Below are 26,631 nucleotides of genomic sequence, written 5' to 3'. Positions count from 1 at the left end.
ATATCAACTACACGTACGATGGCGGTGCCGACGCTACCAGGAAAATTTATATTTCTGGGCTCAGCTCGTGTCGCTGCGCGAAATATCCTTTAATCTATTATTTCTAGGGTAAATGTACTAACACATACCAGAGAATAAATAAATAAAGAAAAAGGTCAGTATAACTGACTCGCTCACCCTCCCAGAGGGTGTCGGTATGAACACTATGGCGAGTGAGACCACTACCACGAGCCAAATGCCAATAGAATTCTCCCACTACAAAATCCCCCCAGAGGAGAGCCGACCCACAGAATGGGCAGCACTTACTACTACTACTCCATCCCATGCTGCCGACTGCTGCGCCTCTGGTGGCCATCCTTTTCAGTTAGCGCACTCGATTCACACGTGCCATTTTCTACTCGGTGTTTTTTGTGCCCTTTCCTTTGGATTTTATTACCATGGAGCGTGCAGCCATCGCAGCAGCTAAGTTAAGTACTCAGTGTTTATTGCTAATTGGTTTTCCTCCGGCCCTGAGCCCGTATTTGCCGTTTTTTAGGTATAAATACGAACTCTAGGTCGGAAGCATGGCAGCATGGTTCTGCCTCGTGGTGGGTTCGTTCTGGGTCGCCCATACCCAGAACATCCCCTTACTTATGTACGCTCTATTTTATTTATCCGCTCTGTTTAGGGTACGGTCTACACGGTTTTGTCATGCATGCATGTCTTTTACCTTATGTAGGCTCTTTCCATCCAGACCCTGGCCACGGCTCTTAGTATCGGCCTCGGCTAGCTTTGAGTGGTAGACTTGCCTTCGGGTTAGTCCGTACACTCCTGGATTTTTTCTCCTACTATATTGTTTTCTTTCTTTCATTTTATTATTCATTTGAATTATTTATGTGATATTTGTTAGGTTAGTTAGGCGTCTGGCTTGCTTAGCCTAGGTCATGGCCCATTGGGCCTATATGTTACCGCTCTTCAGCTCGGTTGCTTCCCGATAGCATCTCTCTGATCAGCTGGTTATGTTTCTAGGCTTAGTTGTTTGTTCTTATCGCCCCGTGGTCACTACGTGATCACGAGGCAGCCAGACGCCTGTCCAGTCACCTTTCCCCCTCCCGCTCTTCTATAGAGTCGGGGGGGGTGGGTAGGTCTGCCCATGCTCGGCTCCACATACCCGAGCTGCCTACCCTCTCTCCCCCCAGGCGAGGGGGTAGAGGGACGGACAGACCCAGACTGGACTCGACCTCTCCGGCTTCTCGGTCCGGTCGGATGGTAAGGTGGGGGGGACTGGCCTTTCCCCCCTCCATTACTACCCCGTCGCTCCGTTACTAGCCCGAGTCTGTATGTCCTCTTGCTCTTTCCCACCTTACTAGGGCTCCTTTACCACCAGGAGACCTGGCATCCAGCCGGAAAGGTGCTAGTCTACCCAAACAGGGTGGACCGGAACATACAGTCGGTCCCTTCTACCTCTCCGTCTCGCTGAGTTACACACTCCGCCACGCACTGGACTTAGTCCGGTACGTTCGAGTTTTTAGGTTTAAGATCTATTATGTTAAACTATTAAGTTTATCTTAAGTACCTTAAACCATCCCCCCTCCCTTCTTGTTTCACCGGATCCCTCCGGGGTTATAGCCTATTCAGGCGATTAAGGGAGGGGTTATGCCCAAAATTTTTCCGAGCTCCGGCATGCAACGGAGTTCTTCTGTCCTTTAGCCTGTAAGTGATAGTCTTTAAGATACTCATGTGTCTTTTCACTTACAGACCACCAACTGTGAGCATCCGGGATGCGCCGCCACACTTCAGGACCCATGTGGACACGAAGTTTGCCGGTCCCATGCTCCATGCGCGACTCCGCACGGGGACATCCAGGTCTGGTACCATGAAACGTGTACCATCTGTTACGATCTGGTGAGCCAGCTTTTAGACGGGGTAAGTATTCCAACTCCGATAGCTGGTCCTCATCTGTATAGTGCTTAAGTTTTACTTCAATCACTCTAACTTAAGGTAAAATTCAAGGAGTCTTATAGCCCCTATAATTTTAAGTTACGCTTTAAGTTAGCTTTAGTTTTAAGTTATTCTTAAATCTAATCAATACCCTCTCTTCCAGGCGCCGGCCGTGAGGGATACCGCACTGGCAACCCTGCGGGCCTGGGTCGGCGGTTTCGGGAAGAACGCCGCCAAGGGTATGCCCTACATCCTGGAGAAGAGGTTGGCGGTACTAATCTTCCCCGGAGGCAAGGCGACAGGCTACGTCGACCCAGTAGAGGCGGCCCCGACTATCGCCTTCATCCAGCAACAGCTGGCTGCCTCGTTGACTGACCAAGGCCAGGACATCTCCTCGGAGTCGCGACGCTGGATATCAATGTGGAACCTATGGTAGGTGTGGACGACCTGTTGGTCGAGGTAGGTAAGTTGGACACCCAAGGGATACCCTTGGGTGCAACTGCTTCTTCTACTCCTGCAACCTCTCCATCCTTCCAAGGCTTTACGGGTAATGAACTATATACTTCTCCTGACGCTTCAGTTAGACCCAAGGTCAAGGGTCAAGCAGTGAAATCCTTGACGAAGACGTCGTCGTCGTCTAAGAAGACGGCTTCGGCGTCATCCTCTTCTCGTAAGTCTCCGGCTAGGAATCCCGGAGCAGAGAGATCTAAAGCTTCTGGGTCCGGCTCTAAGTCCTCGAGGAATAGATCCTCCAGAGAGAGATCTCACACTCCAGCGGAGTCGTCAGTTCCGCTGCCCTTGGTTCCAGTTCAGAGACCACCCTTCCACCACCTCCGCAGCAGCTCCGGCTTTGGACTCCAACGCTGGTCTGTTACAACAGGTGGGCGACCTGGTTGGGTCTCTGAAAAATAGCATGGAACAAATGATCTCTCGGTTGTCGGATAGGATTACCTCTCAGGACAACATTATAGCCGGACTGAGCCAAGCTCCTCTAGCCTCTCCTCCACCTTTCACACAGGTGGAGCCCAGCTTCCCCCGTATGACTCTCTACCTCCGTTCTCAATGAACAACCCTTGGAGAGTAGCGTCATACGCCCCCTTCCAAGACGGACTCATTTCTATCCCAGAATGTGGAACTCGGAGGATTGAGGACTTCGAGTTCTACCCGGAAGACCTTCAGCCTCCGTTCATCGGCTACACCAGGCTCACCGCCTCAGCCATGACCCGGGATGATAAAGTACCTAAGGAGACAGTCCTCTATTCACGTGACCAGGCTCAGAGAGAATGGCTCAGGTGTCTAGAGGACATGGATTGTTCCAATACGAAAATCCAACCTTTCAAGAGTCCGTTTACGATCTTTACGATGGATTGAGAGTACCCCGCTCCCTTTCCTGACAAAGATCGCGACATCTAACCATTCCAGCAGCCCCAGAGGGGAGGGGGGATCCCATGCCTCAACTGAAGGAAGCAGATCCTACATCTCCGTTACTTCCTTCAGCCGGAGAATTGTGGGAAGACTTACCTAACACCTTCTCAGCTGGCAAACTCAAACCGGACTGTGCTATGGAGCTGTTTGGTGAGAAGCTACCTAGGCTTCCAGATGCCTTATTCAGGCAGAATTCGACACCAAATCGCGGTTAGCCAGGTCTATTAATTCCATGGCTATGACCGAGGTGGCTACCATGGCCTATGGGTCAGAACCGCTCTTCAAGCTTCTTACCAAATCTTTGACTCAAACGGTACAGTCAGATATGTTTGAGTTTGCCACTGCTAGGACGAATTGTAGGAAACATGTCCTACAAGAAGCAACTATTCGGCACGAGCCGAATAGGTTGCTTGCGTCAAGCATCTGGGGAGCAGACCTCTTCCCAGAAGCGATGGTGAAGGAGGTTCAGTCAGAGGCTACGAGATTGAACCAGAGCCTTAAGGACCGTTGGGGTCTTACGGCCAAGAGACGACAGGATCTAGCCGGTAAGGGTAAGGGTCAAAGGAAAACTTGACGTTTCCAGCCCTACCAGAAAAGCAGCCACGCTTTTCTCAGCAAGTTCCGGCTGTTCCCTTGGTGCAAACAGCCCAACCTTCCACCTCAAAGGCTCAATCGCAGCCGATTTATGTTATCTCCCTCAGCTCAGCCTCCACCTCTTACGCCCTCTCTCCAGCTTACAACCCAGCCTTCGAGGGTCAAGCTTCACAGAAGTATGACCAGGCTCGGGTAAGGGAGGCAGAGGTCAAGCGACCCTTTCCTTTCGTGGGAGAGGATCGGGAGGTCCCTTTAATAGGGGAAAACATTTCAGGGGAGGCCGAGGAGGCTACCAGAACCAATGAGGAATTTCAGGTAGGAGGGAGGCTGTTTCCACTTTCCGGCCACCAGGTGGAACTTCAGCAAGTGGGCTCAGAGCATTGTGTCAAAAGGCCTGGGTTGGAGCTGGTTAACGAACCCACCCCCATCCAGACCTTTCCGCCAACTTCCTTCCAAGGAATTGACGGAGTATGCGGAGGATCTCCTTCAGAAAGGAGCTATAGCGAGAGTCAAAAGGTTAAAATTTCAAGGTCGCTTGTTCAGCGTGCCAAAGAAAGGCTCACAAAAAAGAAGGGTAATCTTAGACTTGTCCCGCTTAAACTTAGCCATTCGCTGCGACAAGTTCAAGATGCTCACGATCTCGCAGGTGCGGACCTTACTTCCCCGTGGGGCCGTCACCACCTCTATCGATCTTACAGACGCTTACTATCATATCCCTATTGCAAGACACTTCCGTCCGTATCTAGGCTTCAAGATAGGAGACCAGACATTCTCCTTCAAGGTAGTTCCTTTCGGGCTCAACGTGGCACCCAGGGTGTTTACGAAGCTGGCGGAAGTAGTAGTGCAACAACTCAGATCGCAAGGGGTTATGGTAGTAGCGTATCTCGACGATTGGTTGATCTGGGCTTCAACAGTCGAGGAATGCAACAAAGCAACACTGAAAGTAATTCAGTTCCTGGAATATCTAGGCTTCAAGATAAACAGGACCAAGTCAAGACTCACTCCAGAGTCAAACTTTCAGTGGCTAGGCATTCAATGGAATCTATCCTCCCATACTCTGTCGATTCCATCATCCAAAAGAAAGGAAATAGCGAAGTCAGTCAAACAATTTCTGAGTCACAAACTGGCATCAAGAAGATCTCAGGAAAGGATCCTGGGTTCTCTTCAGTTTGCATCAGTGACGAACATCCTAATGAAAGCCAAACTGAAAGACCTAACCAGAATCTGGCGCTCACGAGCAAATGTCAGGTCCAGGGACAAATTATCCTCAGTCCCTCTGATTCTAAAGAATCGACTCCGGCCGTGGGCGAAAGTCAAGAACTTGTCGGTGTCAGTGCCCCTTCAGTTTCCTCCACCAGGGATCACCATCCACACAGACGCGTCATTAAGCGGGGTTGGGAGGATATTCCCAGTTCAAAAAGGTTCAAGGAACGTGGTCACCTCAGTTCCGTCAGTTCCATATAAACGTACTGGAAGCAATGGCAGTGTTCTTGACTCTAAAAAGGTTACGTCCGCCAAAGTACTCCCCACATAAAGCTAGTCCTGGACAGCGCAGTGGTGGTACATTGTGTAAACAGAGGAGGCTCCAAGTCACGTCATCTAAATCATGTCATGATAGCCATCTTCTCCTGGCGGACAAGTTCAGTTGGCATCTCTCCTCCACTCATATAGCTGGAGTGAGAAACGTCATAGCAGATGCTCTATCCCGATCAGTACCTCTAGAGTCGAATGGTCACTGGACAACAGTTTCGTTCCAATGGATTCTTCAGAGAGTTCCAGTCTACAGGTGGATCTCTTCGCATCTCAAGCGAACCACAAACTCCCGTGTATGTGGCCCCCAACCTGGACCCTCTGGCCTATGCCACGGACGCCCTGGCTCTAAACTGGAACAACTGGGAGAAGATTTATGTCTTTCCTCCGGTGAATCTTCTCATGAAAGTCTTAAACAAACTCAGGACATTCAAGGGTCAAGTGGCTCTAGTAGCCCCAGACTGGCCGAAGAGCAATTGGTACCCTCTCATTCTGGAACTGGGTCTTCGCCCTCTTCGGATCCCCAATCCCAGGCTCTCCCAGTCAGTACAAACGAAGACTGTGTTCGCTTCTCAGGGATTCTCAAAACCCTAACTTTATGGATTTCATGAAGTTTGCAGCGAAAAGGGATGCGAATATTGACCCTTAGAATATTCTCTTCTTGGAATCCGATAAGAGAGATTCAACTTTGAGACAGTATGATGCGGCTGTCAAAAAGTTAGCAACCTTCCTGAAAGAATCAGATATTAGGATCATGACAATCAATTCAGCTATATCCTTTTTCAGATCCTTATTTGAAAAAGGCTTAGCAGCTAGCACAATTACGACAAACAAGTCAGCCTTGAAAAAGATTTTTCAATTGGGTTCAACATAGACTTGACAGATTCCTACTTCTCGTCTATTCCCAAGGCATGTGCTAGACTTAGACCTTCGGTAAGGCCTACGTCAGTATCATGGTTCTTAAACGATGTTCTAAAGCTGGCTTCAGAAACCAATAATGACACATGCTCGTTTATAATGCTCTTAAGAAAAAACCCTATTTTTATTAAGCTTGGCCTCAGGAGCTAGAATTTCAGAACTGTCGGCGTTATCCAGAGATCCGGATCATATTCAGTTCCTTCCCACAGGGGAAGTGCTACTTTCTCCGGAACGTAGCTTTATAGCAAAGAATGAAGATCCTTTGATGAGGTGGGAACCATGGAAGGTACTACCCCTTCCACAAGATGTATCTCTTTGCCCAGTTTCAGCCTTACGAGCCTTTCTATCTAGGACCCTCCCTCATCCTCATCGGGTCCTCTCTTTAAGAGAGAAAAAGGTGGCACTTTATCTATTAAAGGCATCAGGCAACAAATCCTGTACTTCATTAAACAAGCCAATCCTGACTCTTTCCCAAAAGCACATGATGTCAGGGCAGTAGCCACCTCAATTAACTATTTCCAACATATGAATTTCGATGAGTTGAAAAAGGGTAGTACTGGATGGAAATCGCCGACAGTGTTCAAACACGATCATTACGTTAAAGTCCTTGGAAGCTCTGAAATTCAGCAGTTGCAGCGGGGAACATAGTTTCCCCTGATCTGACTAATCTTTAGTAGAAGATCCAGTCCTCCTTTCTACCTGCCTCACCCAACAGTTCGTCTATTCCTGCCTTGTTCATTTACGGTCACCTTGTGTCTTAGCTGCTTTTATGATGATGTAGTGGGTGTCCCTTATTTTTTTGCTAGGGACACTCACATTTGATGATGGATATTGATCTCGTGGATGTCATCTCCTTATTTTTATGCTAGGAGATACATCTTATTGTAATGGTTACGGGTTTTGTATATTAAGTCATATACATTCCTTTATATATTATTATTGTTGAGTTTGTTTTTGTTCAACTTTTATGTTAATTGCTTTAGAATGTTTTGATACATAGCTTTACACAGATACCGCCATTTTGTACAATATTATGACAATTATTACTCCTGTATATATGTATATTACCTTAAGTTAAGAAATATTATTAGAATTAAGTGTAATCCTTTAAGCAATATTTCTTTTTTGTATCACTGTGTATATGTATCCTTATTAGCAATTATATTCTTTACTTTTATTTTATCTTTTATTTGAGACCTCTTTTTATTTTGTTGATTTTCTTTGCAATCTTGTGCTATTTCTCTGGTACGATTTCGCGCAGCGACACGAGCTGAGCCCAGAAAAGGATTTTGACGTAAGGAAAAATCTATTTTTTCTGGGCGATTGGCTCGTGTCCCCAGCGAAATCCCGCCCTACCCATCCCATCGCCAAGATTGTCTGCTAACTTCAGGATGGCCACCAGAGGCGCAGCAGTCGGCAGCATGGGATGGAGTAGTAGTAGTAAGTGCTGCCCATTCTGTGGGTCGGCTCTCCTCTGGGGGGATTTTGTAGTGGGAGAATTCTATTGGCATTTGGCTCGTGGTAGTGGTCTCACTCGCCATAGTGTTCATACCGACACCCTCTGGAGGGTGAGCGAGTCAGTTATACTGACCTTTTTCTTATTTATTTATTCTCTGGTATGTGGTTAGTACATTTACCCTAGAAATAATAGATTAAAGGATATTTTCGCTGGCGACACGAGCCAATCGCCCAGAAATAGATTTTTCCTTACGTCAAAATCCCTTTTTTCGGCTGCCAGGTAAGAAAGCAAACAGCTATGTAATTGTTTGGTAAGTATATGTGAAACTTTATTTTATTATAAAATATCATTTTTGTCTTATATGTAAGTCCATATAAGGGTATTGTGAACCCCGAAGAGTAGCCCAGTAGTGTACAAGAGTAGTAAAAACTTATGATTATGGACTAAATATCCTGGAAAGTTAGTTGAAACCTTGAAGTAATGTTTAAGCATACCTAACCGGAAGAAGTTTTTACTGGCATGATTATTAAAAGGGGTGACAGGGAAGGTTATTCTTCAAAAAAGTTAAATCTTATCTAATGTAGTACATTGCCACTAATTTAGCCTCATCAGTGAAAATCAGTAATGTAAGAACTCAGGAAAAGAAAGTAAATTCATTAAGCAGTGAATGTAAGAAAAAGAAAGTAAATACACGTGGCAGTGAATGATTGTTAGAAAAAGAAAGTACGTAAATATAATGAAGCAATGAATAATTGCTGAACGAAAGCATAAGGGCAAATGTTTGTAAATTAAGTGTATATTTGAAGAAGAGATAAAAAGTAAAATAGATTTAAAGGTGTTTCTGCAGTGCTATAGGCAAATAACAATTCAATACTGTCATATGTTGATGTAAGTATGCTACTGACAACTTAGCACTCATTGTTTTAGAGTTCAAAATGTAGCATTTCCTGGTTACATTTTAATATTTTGATCCATTGGGAATTTTAACCTGATTTGTATAAGCAACCACTTCCTTGCCGATGACATTTGTAAATTTAGAATCAGACTGACATACATTGTGTAGATTTTTATGAAATGCACATAATTGAAAATTAGTAGTGTAATAGTTGTTAAGATTATATAAGCTATATGTACTTTGAAGTATGGAATGTGATCAGGAAAACAAACGTTAGATCCGAGAAAGGAAATACTGTGTACAATCCAATTCAGGGTATTTATAGGTGTGCCAAGAAGTGAGTCTTGTGGCCTTGTGTAATCTTTCGACTCAGTATGTGTGAAAAGTCTTTATTTTATGTCCAGTTGTATTCTCACTTTTGTATAAACTATAGTTTTATTTTGCTGCTTTGGTAGCTGATGTATTAAATACAATAATGCCCACTATATTTTAGACAGAATATTTGTCATTAATGATAATAATACATGACTTTTTATTTATAGAGGTCAGTATATAATGAGAAAAGGACATCAAAGACAACTGAAAACAAGAATCAGCTTAACCATGTTAGAATTTGCTGATAATCAAGCTCAACAACAGGTGATTATGAAAAAAGTTTTAGTACCTTAATGAACATTAGTAAATTTATTTTCTAGATATCACCTTTCACCTGGTATATGCCCGAATGGAAGACACAAAGTCTGAATACATTTGTAATTTTTAGTAAATAGTTTGAAAGTAATGTTTGACTTGAGACTGAATTTTCTATTTAATTTTGGAATACGTAAGGTACTAAGTTACAAAATCTTCTGAAATGCATTGATTAATGAACAGGGTCTAAAATTTTATTTTATTGTTGATTAATTTACTTGGGGCTTTTGAGACATTCGACAGTGGTTAGCTCAGAATTCAGAAATGCATTCTAGGTGCCATCATCTCTTAACAAATATTGTACCGTAAATGCAAACTGACAGCAAAGCCCCTCCATCTTTAGGAGATCAAACTAGATCTTCAAACTAGATACTTTAAGATATTATCTGGCCAATGCCCTGATCATCCACCAGAATGGTCTAGAAATTAGTGTCACTCTCAGAGAGCTTAAGAACTAACATGTTTGACCAAAAGTAATTTTTTTTGGAGGGCAATGGTATTGTGTTTAAAATGGTCAAGGGGCTCATTGATAATAGAGCTCTCATTTGAAACCCTCACTGACATGTTAATTATCTCTGTTACTAAAGCCTTGATAAGTTTGATAATGGAAGATGTATTCTACTAGAAGAAGTTAGGCATGCAAAATGTCTGTCAGATATTGTCTGATTTACTCCCTCAGGACAGTGAAGCTGACAGCTCTGTCAATAGTTTGATCTGTGGCATATTTTTTGTCTGAAATGTAGTAATATGTATACAGAAGGCTATTCGAATCAGGGGGGCACTAACAAGTGTTTGATTTTATTTTTGAACAGAGTTGTGTTGAGTTACTTATTGAGTGCTGCTCAAAGGCCAATCTCATCACAATCTTTGATATCAATTCACATGAAGCAATGGACAAGTATATTCTTTATGGATTGCTTGCAGGTATGCTCTTAGTTTTCACATTGAGGTAATATTGCTCTACAGCTAAGTACAAACTTTTAGTTCAGAAAAGGAAATGTAACATTGTGCATAGAATTAAAATACAGTGCTATTTGTGTGTTAGATGTCTTGTATTACCTAAAAGAGAAAACGGTGCTTTTTTCATGTATTTGATATACACTACAATATTTTTCATCACATGATATAACTTTTTGCACTAGAAATTTTCTTATAATACTCTTATACAGGTGGGTGTGATTCTTCTCGCTTAGACCAGTTGACTTTGGCACTGTTGTGGAATAGACCTGACATAGCTGAACAGCACATCTTTCCAGGTAATCTTAGCTACAACACTTCCATATCTGATAGTCTTTATAATAATGTTATACCTTTTATAAATTTTACTTGAACTGTTAACTTGATGATGACTAATATAGCCAAGGCCAGGTAGAACATTTTATTATGCAAGCACTTGAGGTAGATAACCTCATCATCGGTATAAATTAATGACAAAAATAGAATAATTGAAAGTACAATCAAATTTTCTTACTAAAATGTAACAAAATGGTTAAAATAAAAAGCATTACAATATAAAGAGGTACATGAACTAAAAATATTAATGGATCAGAAGATAAAAAAAGCTTACTAAACTTTACTGAACAAAAAATACAAATTGAAATAATATTCAAATTTTGAAGCTAGCAAATACATACCAAGTAAAAATGGCTGTTGACTTGTAGATTACAAACCCGCTGAGAAGTAAATCATACAATTGCTAACTGTATACTGGGCAAATTGATACATATTCATTTATGGTTTTATCTTCTTTATGAACAAAGACATTACTTTCAATTCCCATTCAATGAGAGGGTGATCTTGTTCTAAAATGTGCTTTCTCATGGCCGAAAAAGTGGTTTAGAAAGAGGAAACAAGAGACCCATATTCCAAGGTTACATGTCTAACCCAACGAAAAATGTCTCCCCATGTATTGCAGACCACACTGCAAACAGGTCAATGAAATAAATGACACCTGAATTAAGGCATCAGGACAGGTACGTCTCTCCTTCAACAGTGATCCAAAGGTAAATGGGATAGTAAAAACAAGTTGAAACTTAATGTGTGGAAAACTTTGCTTACGCCTTTTATGGAAATTTTGTTGGAAGTGCTTATCGATTATGGCAAAGTTTTGTATTACAGAAAACAAGCCTGGAAAAGAAATTCGCACCATGAAGTTCGAATGAAGGAAACAGTTAAAGAATGGATTAGCCTGTACATATATTGTTGACTATGACCCAGTTAGTGTAGGGACTTTAGCCCCGTTTGGTACTACGTACATGACTTCTAAAGTGGCAAATTGACAATGATTTTCCTTTTGATAAAACAAATGCTGTACCAGTAAGGTGCTTACAGATGAGAGAGAAAAACCCACATTGCCCTTGGGAAGAGTAGTGTGAAAATAGAAACAAAGGTTAGCTTAAGAAGGGACGTCATTTTGGGGGTGGGGGGCCAACTGCCGGCCACCCCCCCATCATGTTTCTCGTTGGACGAGTGGTTTTTGCGCTCGGCTACCAATCCGGTGGTCCAAAGTTCGATTCTTGGCTTGGCCAACACGGAATCAGAGGAATTTATTTCTGGTGTTAGAAATTCATTTCTCACTGTAATGGGGTTTGGATCCCACAATAAGCTGTAGGTCCCGTTGCTAGGTAAAAAATTGGTTCCTTGCCTCGTAAAAATATCTAATCCTTTGGGCCAGCCCTAGGAGAGCTGTTAATCAGCTCAGTGGTCTGGTAAAACTAAGATATAACTTAACTGCCCCCTTCCCCCCTCACCCCCACAAGCCTCAGCTTGCCTCCCCCCCTCACCCCCAAGCCCTAAGAAGTAACAGCATGTTTTCTTTTTAAATGTGCAGTCATAAATATATAAGATTTCTCGGAAATATTGCGGTTCTTGATCTTTGTCTGTCTATGTACTAGCTACCACCAGTGCTGATGAGATAAACAAACATTAATGGGAATATATAATTTTTGCTGAAATACCTTTCTCATGTGGCATTAAAAAACATAAAATAGCTCAAAATAAAAAAAAACCAGCTGATTATGTTCGCTTCACTCGCCAAAGTGTCTTTGCCCCCCCAACAAAAATCTGAAATGATGCCCCTGAGCTTTTAAGATGGGCAAAGTTGTCTTTGAGTTCATTCCTGTCATAAAGAGCTATTAAAAACATAACCGTAGTCATTTTCTTAAAGTTTGAACTTATGTCTTGCTCAAATTGTTGTTTGAGTTTGTTTGTAGGTGTCTCTAAGTAGTGTTAAATATTGTTTCTAATATTGTTCCTATTTACAGCACAGTCTGAGTGGCCATCAGGGGCTCTTGAAGATCTCATGACAAGAGCACTGCTGGATGAAAAAGTTAGCTTTGTCAATCTTATAATTGTAAATGGTTTGGTCATGGAAGATTACCTCACAGTTGCTGTTCTTCGGGACTTATACAATAAAGCGGTCAGTGTTTGCTTCTGTCAAGAATGTAATTTCATGGATGTTAATTGTAAGTTTAGAGTTAATTGAAATACATGATTTCATAAATGTCTGTACAATTTGATTAACTGTGTACATATGTTGGTACGTAATATATTTTAAAGCTTAAGATAAAATAAACATTATATGCAAAGTGAACTCATTTATGTAGTCAATATTATTCTGTGATGCACACTGCAGGCAGAAATTTCATACAGGGTGTAGTGGTTACTAAAAGATTTTCACTCTATACGGGGATATCAATGATAGTACGTATTGTTTTCTGTCTTCTACCATACTTAACCGCCATGGAATTTTTTTTTCGTACATTGCTGCAATTTTCATGTTGCACATAATTCTTTGTGTGAGCCTGTAAATGTAACTCGCTGGCATCTTAAACTACTTTACAATATAATAATTAAAAAAATAAATATACTTTGTATCATTCTGTAAATGCATATTTAGGAAATACAGTTAACCTATTTAAATCTCTTTTGGCTTCACAGGTTCCGCCATTATTACATTTTTATTGTTTTTTGTTAGTTGAACACAATTTCCTTAGCAAAACCTGGGAATTAGTGAACTCTTGGACAGACCAGAGTGTAATGGAGAAGATGGCAGACATATGCTGGGAAATAGACAACTGAGGCAGTCGCTGAAGGACAGGAGATAAAGCCCCCCTGTTCTGGGTTCTTTATATATTCTGTCATAGTGCAAACAAGCTCTATTCTGGTTGAGACCAATTGTATAAGGGAATTCTTTGTAGTAATTGGTTGGTTGATCTGTCTTATGGAGTTGTGGGAGGACCATGACAGTGTAACTCCTTTGAGGACGAACAGTGGCTAACAAAAATAGGTTTTTCCTGTGTCAAAACCTGTTTTATGAAATTTTATAGGTTATTCAAAGCTTTTCTGCAAAAGCGGGATATATAAGTTTATGAGGCAGGCAAAAGAGAATATCTTAAGATCAGTAACGTAGCTCTACCATGTGTGGTCTTCTATTTTTCATACTTTCCACTCAAATTCATCTTATATACGTACTAGTACCATGTGAAAAATTTTTTGTAGGTAAATACTGTACCTCTTTAAAATCTTGTGCTGTATAACTTTATCAAGATATTTTTCATTCTTGATTAAGGTTGCAATTTCCAATTCTACTGTGCTGATATCACTTGAATTTCTAATTATTTTTATGATAGTGAAATTTAATATCCCAAATTTTTCTATTTACAGTGTGAGCCAAACAGCCATTTAGCACGATTATTGCAGAGAGCTTCTGGACAAAGCTACCACCATCTTGTGCATGTTCACAGTATCTTGATGGGCATGATGAGAAAACATCGTGATCCTGTTTACATAGCTGATACTCCAGATGCATTGTTAAGAAATACTTCCATAAATTATAAAACTTTTGCAGTAGGTTGATGAAATATGCTTTGTGTTTTTGAAATCTACTGATATTTTTGTTTTTTCTTACAGTAGATAGTGTGTATATTCTGAACAATAACTTACTTGGGGGAGTTGTGGCTTTAATGTTGAATTTAATGAAGTGTAGCAGAGAGTTGATTTGTGAAAATGAAGCATACACTATGCACTGTGCTGTATGGCAAAGGAGAGAATCTGTTTCAGCAGTTAACAGACAGTCCTGAAACCTGTAAATTTTACCTTTTGTGTGGAATTTACAGAAATGTCTGAAATCTCTTTTCTCTTTCAACCCTGTTTATTCAAGAGCTTGTATCTTACTTTTACCCATCAGAAAAATTTAGTTGCAATATGCAAAGCTGCTGTAAATTTGTTACTCCTATACTATATATGTACAGTATATACATTTTTTAGAAATAGATTTTTGCATTACATAAGCAGAAAGCATGTGATTTCACTGTGCACCATGAGCTCAGCCAACTTACAGCTGAAGGCCACCACTACCACTGCTTTTCATTCTTTTGGTTACTCTTTCATATCCCATATTATTTAAGGTAAAGCTGTCTGGTATTAGAATTTTTTTTACTAAGCAAGTTATGTCTTATAAAATATCTTTTCATGATACTAGTAAATTGATTATCAGTGTGGTAACATTCAAAATAATTCACTAGTAACGTTAAACTGTCTCCATGCCTTATCTGTTGAGTATGACATCAGTTTCCATGGTATTGTTCAGCTGTTTATTAGTGATAATATGGTACCACTGTATATTGTAACATTTATTTTACCATCTCTTAATTTTTAGATTTTTAATTTACACTCTACATCTTCAGTTCTGAATTACAGGTTATAAGACTTTTTTTTCTTTGGTCATCTATAGGATCCTTATCTGGAGCTACTTTTGTGGGCCATTTTCAGTGGTCGTTATCAATTGGCCAGGTATCTCTGGGAGAGATGTGACTGCCCTCTTTCATCTGCACTTGTAGCCGCATCACTGTACCAGTTGTTGTGGCGCTCTCTTGGTGCTAAAAATAAAGAAATAAGGGAAGGATACTTGAGACAGAAGAACCAGTTTGAAAGTCTCGCATGTGAGGTACAGTACTTTATGTAGAAAGATACTAAAATAGTGATTTTTCTGTGAAAACATGGTAGATTTTTTTTGTAGACTGACAAGTTACTCTTGATAAAAATGCATTTATATTTGCTTAAATGAAAGTATCCTTTTCATCGTATTGATTGATATTGAATTGAGTGGTGAAACAACTCAGCTGCTATGGTATGAGGAAAAGAATTGTAAAGTAACTTGATCAAACTGCTGCATGAAAAGGAGCATACTGAAAGATTTAGGAAATGTGGAGAAAGGCTGACAATTCTACTTTCCTGAAATACATGGATGCATTTCCTGGTGTCAAAGATGCTCTTACATCAAATATGCACCCCAATTTCGACTAGCAAAGTTTTTGGGAAAAAATCATAAAAATAATGTCACACTTCATTAGTTGAGGGCTTTGTTTTGGTGTACTGCACACATTTTACTGTCTTAATGCATTAAAGTACCAAGAATTTGGCAGCTGCCACATATTGATTGTTGTAGTTTTTCAGTTTATTTATTTTGAAAGTTAATTTGTTTTACACTACAATATTTGTTCCTATGGGAATACAACCATCACCTTTCATATATGGAGTGTCCTTCAACACAAGCTGGAACAGCTGTTGAACCTTGGTAACAAGGTTGTCAACTGGTAGAATTAGGGGGTGAGAGATGGTAGCCCCTCACCCACCTCCCTCTTGTCGCTCCACTCTTTCTACATCAAGCTCATTAGATTCTTGGATGTGGTTGAATAGCTTGCTATCTTGTTCCCTTCCATCTCCTATGTGTACTTTTATTTTGCTTTGTTTCTCAGAAGAAGAATATGGCCAACAAAGGTGTAGGGGTCATGGAAGGCATTGCGGTTGCTTCAGATACTATGGTGGCTCCTTCTTGGCCACATGCAAAGTGTTGTGCAGATTTGCTGATACTCCTAGTCAAGGCACTTAAGTCAGAGTTTAGAAGATTTTTTGTTAGTACAGATAGGTGCAAGATGATGCTCGAGAACTCCCTTCTGGCACTGTAAGTTTATCAAGTGGGCCTATGATTCTTCTCTGGAGGAGACCGGCTTTCTTTCTTGCTCAAGAGCACACAAAATGAGTGGTTTCTGACCATCTCCCACCTTTGGGAAGAACCTTCAGTTTTTTCAGGTGATGAAAGTGGGGGTCTGGTACTTTGTTCTACCAGAGGAATGTCCCTATAAGTCCTTGGAGACAATCTCCCTGGAAAACCATGGTGGCTGTTTAACAAGATGTGTAGATACCAAGTCCTGATCAGACTTTCCATGTCTCATCCAGTACTTAAGCTTAGTACTTTTTTTAAGCTCAAATATGAAGTAAATACAGCCATTGCTGGGTAATAACCAGAATAAAGCTGCCATTGACTTGACAACTCCCATGGAGATGTCATGGTTCCCCAAAGTATTGTTCCTTGAGTTAACTCTCATTTTCAGGGTTCTAAGGCCTAGGGCTCTGCTGCTTTGATAATTTTTTCCACCAGACTGGTAGGTTACAGGAGTCATAGCATGCACAACTCGGAGTGTGACATTTTTGGGTGGAATCCAATTCCAGATTCTACCAAGACTAAGACTGCCCTTCCCTCATAAAGGGCAGGCCTTCATATGTTATACGTATGTGATGGTTGTATCCCTGTAGGATGATATATAAAATTTCTGAAGCAGTTTAAATTTTTCAGAAGTATATCAGAGCCTTCCATATAGGTTGCACCCAACTCAACCACCCTTTTCTGTCCCTGAGGCCAAAGATAAGAGTGAAGTGACGAGAGGGAGGTGAGTGAGGCATTATTCCTATCTTCTTCCCCCCTATCCCCCTCCATCAGCTAATTACCATGTTATCAAGTTTCAGTGTCAGTTCTTGGTTGCACAGAAGAATATGCCATGTATGAAAAGCTTTACTTTATTTACTTAGGAAAAATACATTTTGCTCCAAGAATTTGTTACTGTTTTGGACTATAATTACTTTCAGTCAGTGAACATAACAGTGTGGATTAACAACAAGTAAAAAATTTTAAAATGCAGTACTATTGATTATGCAATACTTTCAACAATTTAAGTTTTGTGTCGAGCCTGCTGTCAAGTATTAGTAAGTTTAGGCAAAGCAATACTTAATCGATTTCAGGGTTAGTCAGTGATCTACTTCTGTTAGTACATGGTATAGCTATATTTCTGATGTAAATTAATTTATTTTCTCATTTAGCTAATGGAGGTTTGTTACCAAGAGGATGTTATTAATGCTATGGGCTTGGTTGAACGCCGTAATGCTAAATGGGGTGATATGGACTGCATGGAGATAGCTTCACTTGGTGACAATTTACTCTTTATATCAACACCATGTGCTCAGGCTAACATCGAACTGAACTGGCGAAGGGGTATGGTTAAGGCACCTTTTTTAGTTGTCTTTCTAGCCAATTTCTTCCCCTTTCTAATATTTTGGAAAAATTTTATTTGGTGAGTGATATTACAGTATGTAGTTTATATACAGGCAGTCCCCAGTTATTGGCGGACTCGGTTATGGGCAATCTGGTTTTATGGGGCTTGTCTAGCGCATAAAAATCAGCAATTTATGGCGCCAAAATGGGATGAGTTCCGGTTATCAGTGCCATAAGTGTGCTCATGGCACCAATAACCTGGTTATTGGCTGTCATTATGGCACCATAAATCACCAATTTTCAGTTAATGGCAGATTTTGCTTATTGGCACACCTCCAGAAATGGAACCCCTGTCGATAACCGGGGATTGTCTATATATATATATATATATATATATACTATATATATATATATATATATATATATATATATATATATATATATATGATATATATAATATATATATATAATATATATATATATAGTATATGTATATATGTATATATATATATATATATGTATATATATATATATATATATATATATATATATGGATATATATGCATATATATATATGTATATATATGTAGTATATATATATGTATATGTATATATGTGATATATATATATATATATATATATATATATATATATATATATATATATATATATATATATATATATATGTATATATATATATATATATATATATATATATATATATATATATATATATATATATATATATATATATATATATATATATATATATATATATATATATATATATATATACATATATATATAATATATATATATATATATATATATTATATATATATATATATATATATATATATATATATATATATATATATATATTATATTATATATACAGGCAGTCCCCGGGTTACAACAGGGGTTCCATTCTTGAGACGCATCGTAAGTCGAAAATCGTCGTAAGCCGGAACATCGTAAAAAATCTTAAGAAAACCGTAAAAAATCCTAATAAAACCTTACTTTTAATGCTTTGGGTGCACTGAAAACTATGTAAACTGCATTCTTATTGAATTTTTCATCAAAAAAAACCTTCAAATATTGATTATTTTGCATTTTTGGTGTCATATTTCATCTGCCAGATGAGTGTTGTAGGCGTCGTAACCCTGGAAAAATAATGTCTGATGAATATAATTGAGAAGCGCCTTAACCTCGGAACGTCGTAACCCAACCCGAACCCGTCGTAACCCGGGACTGCCTGTATATATATATAATATATATATATATATATATATATATATATATATATATATATATATATATATATATATAATATATAGACTATATATATATATATATATATATATATATATATATATATATATATATATATATATATAGATATATAAATATATATAATATATATTTTATAATATATATATATATAATATCTATATATATAAATATATATATATATATATATATATATATATATATATATATATATATATATATAGATATATATATATACATATATATATACGTGTGTATATATATATATATTATATATATTATAAACACATATATATATATATATATATATATTATATATAATATATACACATATATATATAATTATATAATTATATATAATAATATATATATACCATTATATATTATTACGTATATAATATATTAACACATAATATTATATATTCGTGTAATATATAATAATATAATATATATATATATTATATAATAATATATTAATATATATATCATATATCTATATATACATGTATATTTTCTATATCATATATATATATATATATATATATATAAATATATATATTATATATATATATATATATTATATATATATATATCTATATATATATATATATATAGATATATATATATATATAATAATATAATATATATAATATACATACATATATATATATATATACTATATATATATATATATATATATATATATATATTATGTATATATATATATATATATATATAGAATATATTTATATAATATATTATATATATATATAATATAATATATAATATAATATATATATAATATATAAGGATGAGTTTGCTTTAATGACTGTAAAATATGTTAATTATTTGTGTATTTAAATACAACATGTATAAGAACATTTGTATTGGTTTATATCGCTTACCTAACAGAACTTCTTATGAATGAAATATTGAATTTGAAATGAGGTTGACTACATTATTACTTTACTCTGTTAGTTGGTAACATAGGTATCTGTTTAATCGTATTCAGTTAATTTTATTACCTAGAAATCATGTTAAGCCAGGCAAATGTAAAAATTAAATAATTTTTTTCCTTATCAGTTTTCAAAAGCTTGGAGATGATGGGGGTGAGTTAACACCATGGCAAAAGTTGTTTGTGTTCTACAAGTCTCCCATATCTAAATTTTGTGCCCACTCAACGTCATATATTTGTTTCCTTCTTCTGTATTCATACATCGTTCTCTTCGACTTCACATATGAAATGTCCTTCACAGAAAAACTTGCTGTCGGCTGGATATTATCCTTCATATTGGAGGAAGTGGCAGAGGTGAAAAAGAAGTTTCATGTTTGCCTCCATTTTCATAAATTTTAGACTTTTTAGATTACTACAAGAGGTGTAAGACATCTATGCGAATCTTTCTAGCGTTAGCAATTATTTGTAAACTGTTTTTGCTTGATGTGTGCAGTTGTCATTAAGAAACTGTGTAGGTTCAATATGATCCTTATATGAAGGGAGTTGTTGCTTCACTAATTTGAAAGGAGGAGTTGAGTTTTGCATTTCAATTAATTTCTGATAAAGTAATTTCAAGTAAATTTAGCTATCATTAAATTATTCCACATTTTAACTTGTTGAATGTTATACTGCATCACCACTCATTGATTTTATAGTCATTTCTAAATGTTGTGTAATATGACTTACTTCAGAAAGATATGCTTATTGAAAATGACATGATAAGTAGTACATTATAGTGCTAGTTGTTTGTGATGAAATCAGTACGTATGTGACTTTTGATTGAACATCCTTTCTTGTATGTGACACGAATTGAACAACTGTAATTGAGAGGGCCTGTTTTTGGGGGTGTCTCTCCAACTGGTTCAGTACCAAGCATGGTCATTGGGAGGAGAAAGTACCCTTGGGCAACATTAAATTAAGTATTGCAGCAAGATAAGGAGAGCTCACATAAAATGTAGGAGATTGTGTTGGTCTTGACATTGCTAGTGCACCCTGCCTTGAAGTCTTCTGTGATTTTTAGAGGATAATGGCCCCCTGAATGGCATTAATGCAACTGATGATACTGTTCCTTTCCTCTTGGTATAGTTAAATTCCTGCATATCCTGTGGAGCTTGGAGGTTTTGGCAAGGTAACTCCTTACAACTGATAATCTGATAGGTTCCAACTTCAACCTGTGCCCCATCCAAAATGCCAAACAAGGTTCTCTTTCCATATGTTCCATTAAGGTTTTGCCTCAAACTGTCTACTGGGTTCTTCCCTGAAATAAGGAACTTATTACGAAGAGGATTTACACTTCTATTCACTGACATTACTTTCGATGGGGCAATTAAGGTTATCTTGGATTAGGTATGCTGTGACTTCAGCCTAATCTTGTATGCACTGGACACCTCAAACAGTTATTGCTATGTTCATAGCCCACTACAGCCAGCTGTTGGATCCATCTCAGGGTACCCTTCACCAAAGAAGAGTGGTTCTTTGATCTGGTATGTGCCTTGTAAATGTACAGTACTAGTACATTGGCAGGGCATATATCTGATTAAAGGTGGAAGACATTGAGACCCCCTTGAAGGAATTTTAAGTTTTGTTCTCTTGTTTACATGCAAGAAGACTGGCAATGGTGCACTCCATTTCTGTGTTCTTGTGCTCCAGTGCCCAATTGGTTTCACCACTACTTTGTTGTAAAATTAAAAAGCAAGTCCCCATGTTTTACAAGAAATCTGTCATCAATTCCTTCATGGGGAGGGCCCTCTCATACGGCTCTAAATGGCCCTTAGCAAATTGGGAACTTGTCAGAGCATTGCAAGCCCTTGTTAGTAATGCTTATTCCAACAAGGGAATTCAGCAGGGTCCTGAGGACCCAGTACAAGAGAGCTACCCCTCAGACTCTTGGTAATGTTGCCAACATCAAGATTTATTATCAGAGATTTATGCTTCAGAATACTCCTAAGACAGACTTCCCTTAGATGTAATGTCAAGTAAAATGTCCTTACCACCAATTATTTCCATTACATATTTGAAACTTATTTATTGATTATAAGAACTATAGAGCTCAAACTTCTATTATGGCAAAAGCCTGGCCCTTATTAGAGGGCAAAGGAAAAAAATCATCTATAAATTTCAGTGGCCTGAAAGTGTGATGCCATACCTCTAACAGTAGATGACATCAACTTGCTTTTCTAAATGCCTAATATGTATGCCGACTATGGGACGGAGCTTCCGTAAAACTTACAGCTATGCCCACAGCTGCACCCTACCAAGACTGAACTTAATCCTTTTAACAGGAGCAATCAACATTGGGGACTAACCAGCTTTGCTTGTGATTTAAAGAAGAAATGCACATCCTACAGTCACACTTCTTTTAACAACTCCAAAGAGTAGCTTGTCCTCTTCTTGACCCAGCAAAGGATGCCTAGTTCAAAATAGCAAATAAGAGACCTCCAGCATGAGCCTTCCCAGCAGAACACCAAATCTGTAGCTTAGCATCCAATGCGAGTGGTTTGCCAATGCAGTCCACAGATAAGGAGGATTTACCTATATGTATCTTGTTATTTCCAATCACTGAGCTTTCCCCATTAAAGATTTAAAATTATGTATTAAGAAATATATGGACTGTTTATAATACTGTAGCAGTGTATATACTCAGAAAATGTCTTCGCAAGATTTGCTTTACACGCCCTTCTATATAAGTGTATTATGCACCAGTATACTATGCAGAAATTACTATAAATTTAATGGTGCTGATGGCAGCAGTAATATTCAACTAGAAAATTTTATTTGCAAATTTCAAATTAAAAGTATAGTTTCAGATTCATTTAGTGTGTGTAATATTTTTGCAATGTTAGCCTGGGGTCTGTTTAGCACAAAGTCAGTCAACCAACATTTAGAGATAAAGCTCATCTCCCCTTAGAAAGCAGACTTACCGGACTTGTCATAATGACCCAGATTTTAAACTTATTTGTTACCAAATTTACTGTTTTTCAGAATAGTAGTTGATGGTTTGGATCAATATTATGTTTTGTTTTCAGTGATTCATTTAACCTGTTACTCTTAAGAAGAACTGTAGATGTATTACTTCCTTGTAGGCTCCCTTTCTCAGTCACTCTCCCACAAAGATTTTATTCTGCTCATGGCACTAATGAAACAATTTTATTGCCATTTTTTTGCTTCCTCACAAGTATTGCAACTTTCAACAATTTATTTTAATTGCACAAACTATGATGGTTTATGTGAAATTGCAAATTTTTATGTTTACTGGAGGTCAGTATAGATTTTTGAGCGATTACCATCTTACTTATAATTAGTCTTTAAGATTCCTAAATGCCTATGTGATAGTCCTTTACTAGTCAAGCTCTCATATCTTATGACAAGCATGAAATAATCTGTTTTTAGTTTTTACTTAGACAGTACCACACTTTTTGTTTGCTTTATGTATTTTCAGGCTGGTATTTGCTTAAGATCATTTCTACATAATGAAAATAGCTGACTATGGTAGACATGCATATTTCATGCTTTTCATATAAAAGTTAATCGTTTGTAAGAAAGCATTGTTTTGTAATAAAACTATAGTACATTTTTCTTATATAGAACTGAAACATAACTTCCTGTACAGAATATATATTTTTGATGTTTAATAGTGTTCAATTGGGTTTTTAATTTGTGATTATAATTTCAGATACTAACTGAAGATTCTTCTACGCTAGCAGGAAAATTATCTGATTGGTCAAATAGTCTTTGGAATAGATTTGATTTTCTCTCGCTTAACCTGGCTGTTGTAGCCCTAGTGTTGCGGCTTTTTAGATCAACGTTCAAGTGGGGGAGAATAGCCTGTGCCGTTAATACTACTGTCTTCTATTGCCGTCTCTTTAGAATATACCATGTCAATTACCATCTGGGTCCGAAGCTGATTATCTTCAACAGAATGGTAGGTATTAGTTCACAAGCTTGGAAAATTATTTCAAAATAATTGAAGTTTGGAATTTACATAATTTATTGAGGTTCAGTTATGTACTTTTTAAGAAAATTTTTTTCATAAATACAAACCGTTACCTTACTTTGTTTAATGGCTAGTAATTTTTTTCTTATATAGTACATGCTTTTTCTAGATGTTTGTTTGTTTTCTTTCTTCTCCATTTCTATTGCATAGTAGGCTACTTCATGGCTGTTCTCTAGCTAGCATGTGTTTGACTTTGCCTTTTGCCATTAAATCAAGGTTTTTGTGTTACTACTAGTAATTACTTGCACTTGAATCTGCTTTTTCATGCTATGCTGGTTAACATACTTGGTAGGCCTCCTGGGATTAGTAAGTAACCCCACTATTTTAAACTAAGGAATAAGAAAATGCAGTTATATGTAGGGGATTAGGTCATATTCAACACTTAATGCTGCTTTTTCAGACTTAATATATATTAAGTTTTGCACATAAGAGGAATCCAGGGTTTTATTGGACATATATGGTACTACAAGTGTAATACATGGCTACAGTTGAATGAATGTGTTTAGGATGTTTTAGGTGTAATTTGTGGTAAAGTGGATCATTAAAACCTAAATTACAGCGCTTTCCATTTAATGGCCTACCTTTGTCATTTGACATTTTCTTTCATTGTTATTATTACTATTATGTTCCAATTTAATTAAGCCCTTTTGTTCATAAACTAACTGAATATCAGCTATGTACGATAATTTTCACTATTTTGGAACTAAATTCTGGTGCCTCTGTCTCAAATATGTTAGTTAGTCTCAGGGAAATAAACTTTTCTCCTTGAAAAGATTACTGTCTCTGCTCTTCCTGATAAGTGGCTTTGTTAAACTGCTTAACATTAGTGATCTGGATTTCCCCACCATTCGTCCTTCTAATTGTTTCTTGAAGATGACTGAGCTTTGTGCTGGGATAGGAGATGCTTAAATTACCAGCTCCTTTACTTCAAGCTTTTCTACTTTCATTGGGATTTGTAGACAAGTGTCTTCCCTTGTGCTGTTACTTTACATCTGTGTGCTTCTTTCCTAGATTTTTCAGTTATATGCTTCTTTTCCTAGATTTTTCAGATATATTTAAATTATTTTTATATATTCATTTTGCCAATTTTTTATGTTATTGTCATGTGAATTGTTTTGTACTCTGTTTAGTTCTTTTTTCACTTCTCATTTAAGCAAAGCTCCTTTGTGCAAGCCCTTTGAAAGACTTGAAATGTGACTTATTGTTCCGTGAGACCTCTTTATGATTGATATTTTTAAGTGATCTTACATTCTGAATTGAGGACAAAGTACTTGAAGTCTTGGTTTTATTTTTACAAATAAGTTTAACCTGAATAATGGGTGAAAATTCTAAACTGTTGTAGTGCTGGCTAGATGGGCTTCATTAGTAAGTGATGAAAAGTGCAATAAGAGTGAGTAAATGAAACTGGTAGCTGGGGAGATAACAGAGGATACATAAAAGAAAGAAATGAATTCTTTTAGAGTGTGCAAATTTTTTACATAAGTGACTATCTATTGCCTTATCTTTTCAAAGTTAATTTTCCCTAATTTTGATAGACTATCAGTGAACCATGTAGCCTTTTAATTCAGTCAGCTTAACAATACATAAGATGAGGCTCATATTTCTTATATATTTTGATGTACGAGTTGGGATTATGTAGGCATAGGTTTGCATTTAATTAAAATTTTTGGAACTACTGAAGAAGCTGTACGCACACACAAGTTATTGTTTTGTGTGGGTAGCTTTTGTAATTTTTTTCACTAATTGACATAGCAAGTGGTTGTTTAGCAGGAACCCTTCAATATTTGTATCACCCAGCTTGTGTTGCAAAGTTATCTTTTGACATTAGCATTTAAGCAATAATGCCCTAGTGAAACATTTACTGTGCTATAAGCTTTGAAATTTTATGAAAATCTTGTTATACTATTACTAAGACCTTCAACAGGCAGTGTTAAGTACCCTTTGAAATTTTTTCCAGATAAAGGAAGTACTGGTGTTTTTGGCCCTTCTTGTTATCTTTGTCTCGGTTATGGTATAGCATCCCAAGGTTTGTTATATCCTTCAAGAAACCTTACTTCCTTGAACATTACTTCTATTGGTTCGATCTTTGAAGATCTTCTCCTGAAGCCTTATTGGCAAATGTATGGCGAACTTCTCTTGGATGAAATTGTAGGTAAGTACTACTGATTTACTAAGAAATCCTTTTATATTGAATACAGATTGAAGCATTTTTTCTTGCAAACCATCATCTTCAGGGAGGAAGCATTTATATTCTTTTATACCTGCAGTATGTATCTTCATGTGCAGAGTGACATAAGTAATTAAAAATGTCATTTCGACATATTTGCTCAACATCCCTATCAAACCTAGGCAGCCAAGCACCAAGGTTTTGACAACAGCTGCTTTTAGTAACCCAAAATTCTGACCAACTTGACCTGTTTCTCATTTTCTTTCTGTATTTCCAAATTTCATATAATCTCGTGATTCTCCCTACGTGACCTCTCATCTCACCCTGCCTATCCCCAAAAAGGTGGTTACCATCATCAGTGTTCCTCATTTTTCAGTCTACACGTGGTATAAAAGTTCTTTGCAGTGTCCCTTTAGCTCCAGCTGC

The 26,631-nt window shown here is 37.6% G+C and overlaps 1 protein-coding gene across 1 annotated transcript in view; it reads left to right on the top strand.

Annotated features, from left to right (window-relative positions):
* Window positions 1-26,631, top strand: part of LOC135197905 (transient receptor potential cation channel subfamily M member-like 2) — a 120,965-nt gene that overhangs the window by 76,086 nt on the left and 18,248 nt on the right. The window contains 11 exon segments of the mRNA XM_064225128.1: window positions 9,284-9,380; window positions 10,244-10,355; window positions 10,601-10,687; window positions 12,695-12,849; window positions 14,097-14,279; window positions 15,166-15,378; window positions 17,589-17,839; window positions 20,134-20,359; window positions 23,718-23,966; window positions 25,996-26,035; window positions 26,038-26,190. Coding sequence (XP_064081198.1) covers window positions 9,284-9,380; window positions 10,244-10,355; window positions 10,601-10,687; window positions 12,695-12,849; window positions 14,097-14,279; window positions 15,166-15,378; window positions 17,589-17,839; window positions 20,134-20,359; window positions 23,718-23,966; window positions 25,996-26,035; window positions 26,038-26,190 — 1,766 coding nt within the window.

Source organism: Macrobrachium nipponense, chromosome 21, assembly GCF_015104395.2.
Source record: "Macrobrachium nipponense isolate FS-2020 chromosome 21, ASM1510439v2, whole genome shotgun sequence".
Taxonomy (NCBI): Eukaryota; Metazoa; Arthropoda; class Malacostraca; order Decapoda; family Palaemonidae; genus Macrobrachium; species Macrobrachium nipponense.
This window is presented reverse-complemented; position numbering and strand designations above follow the sequence as displayed.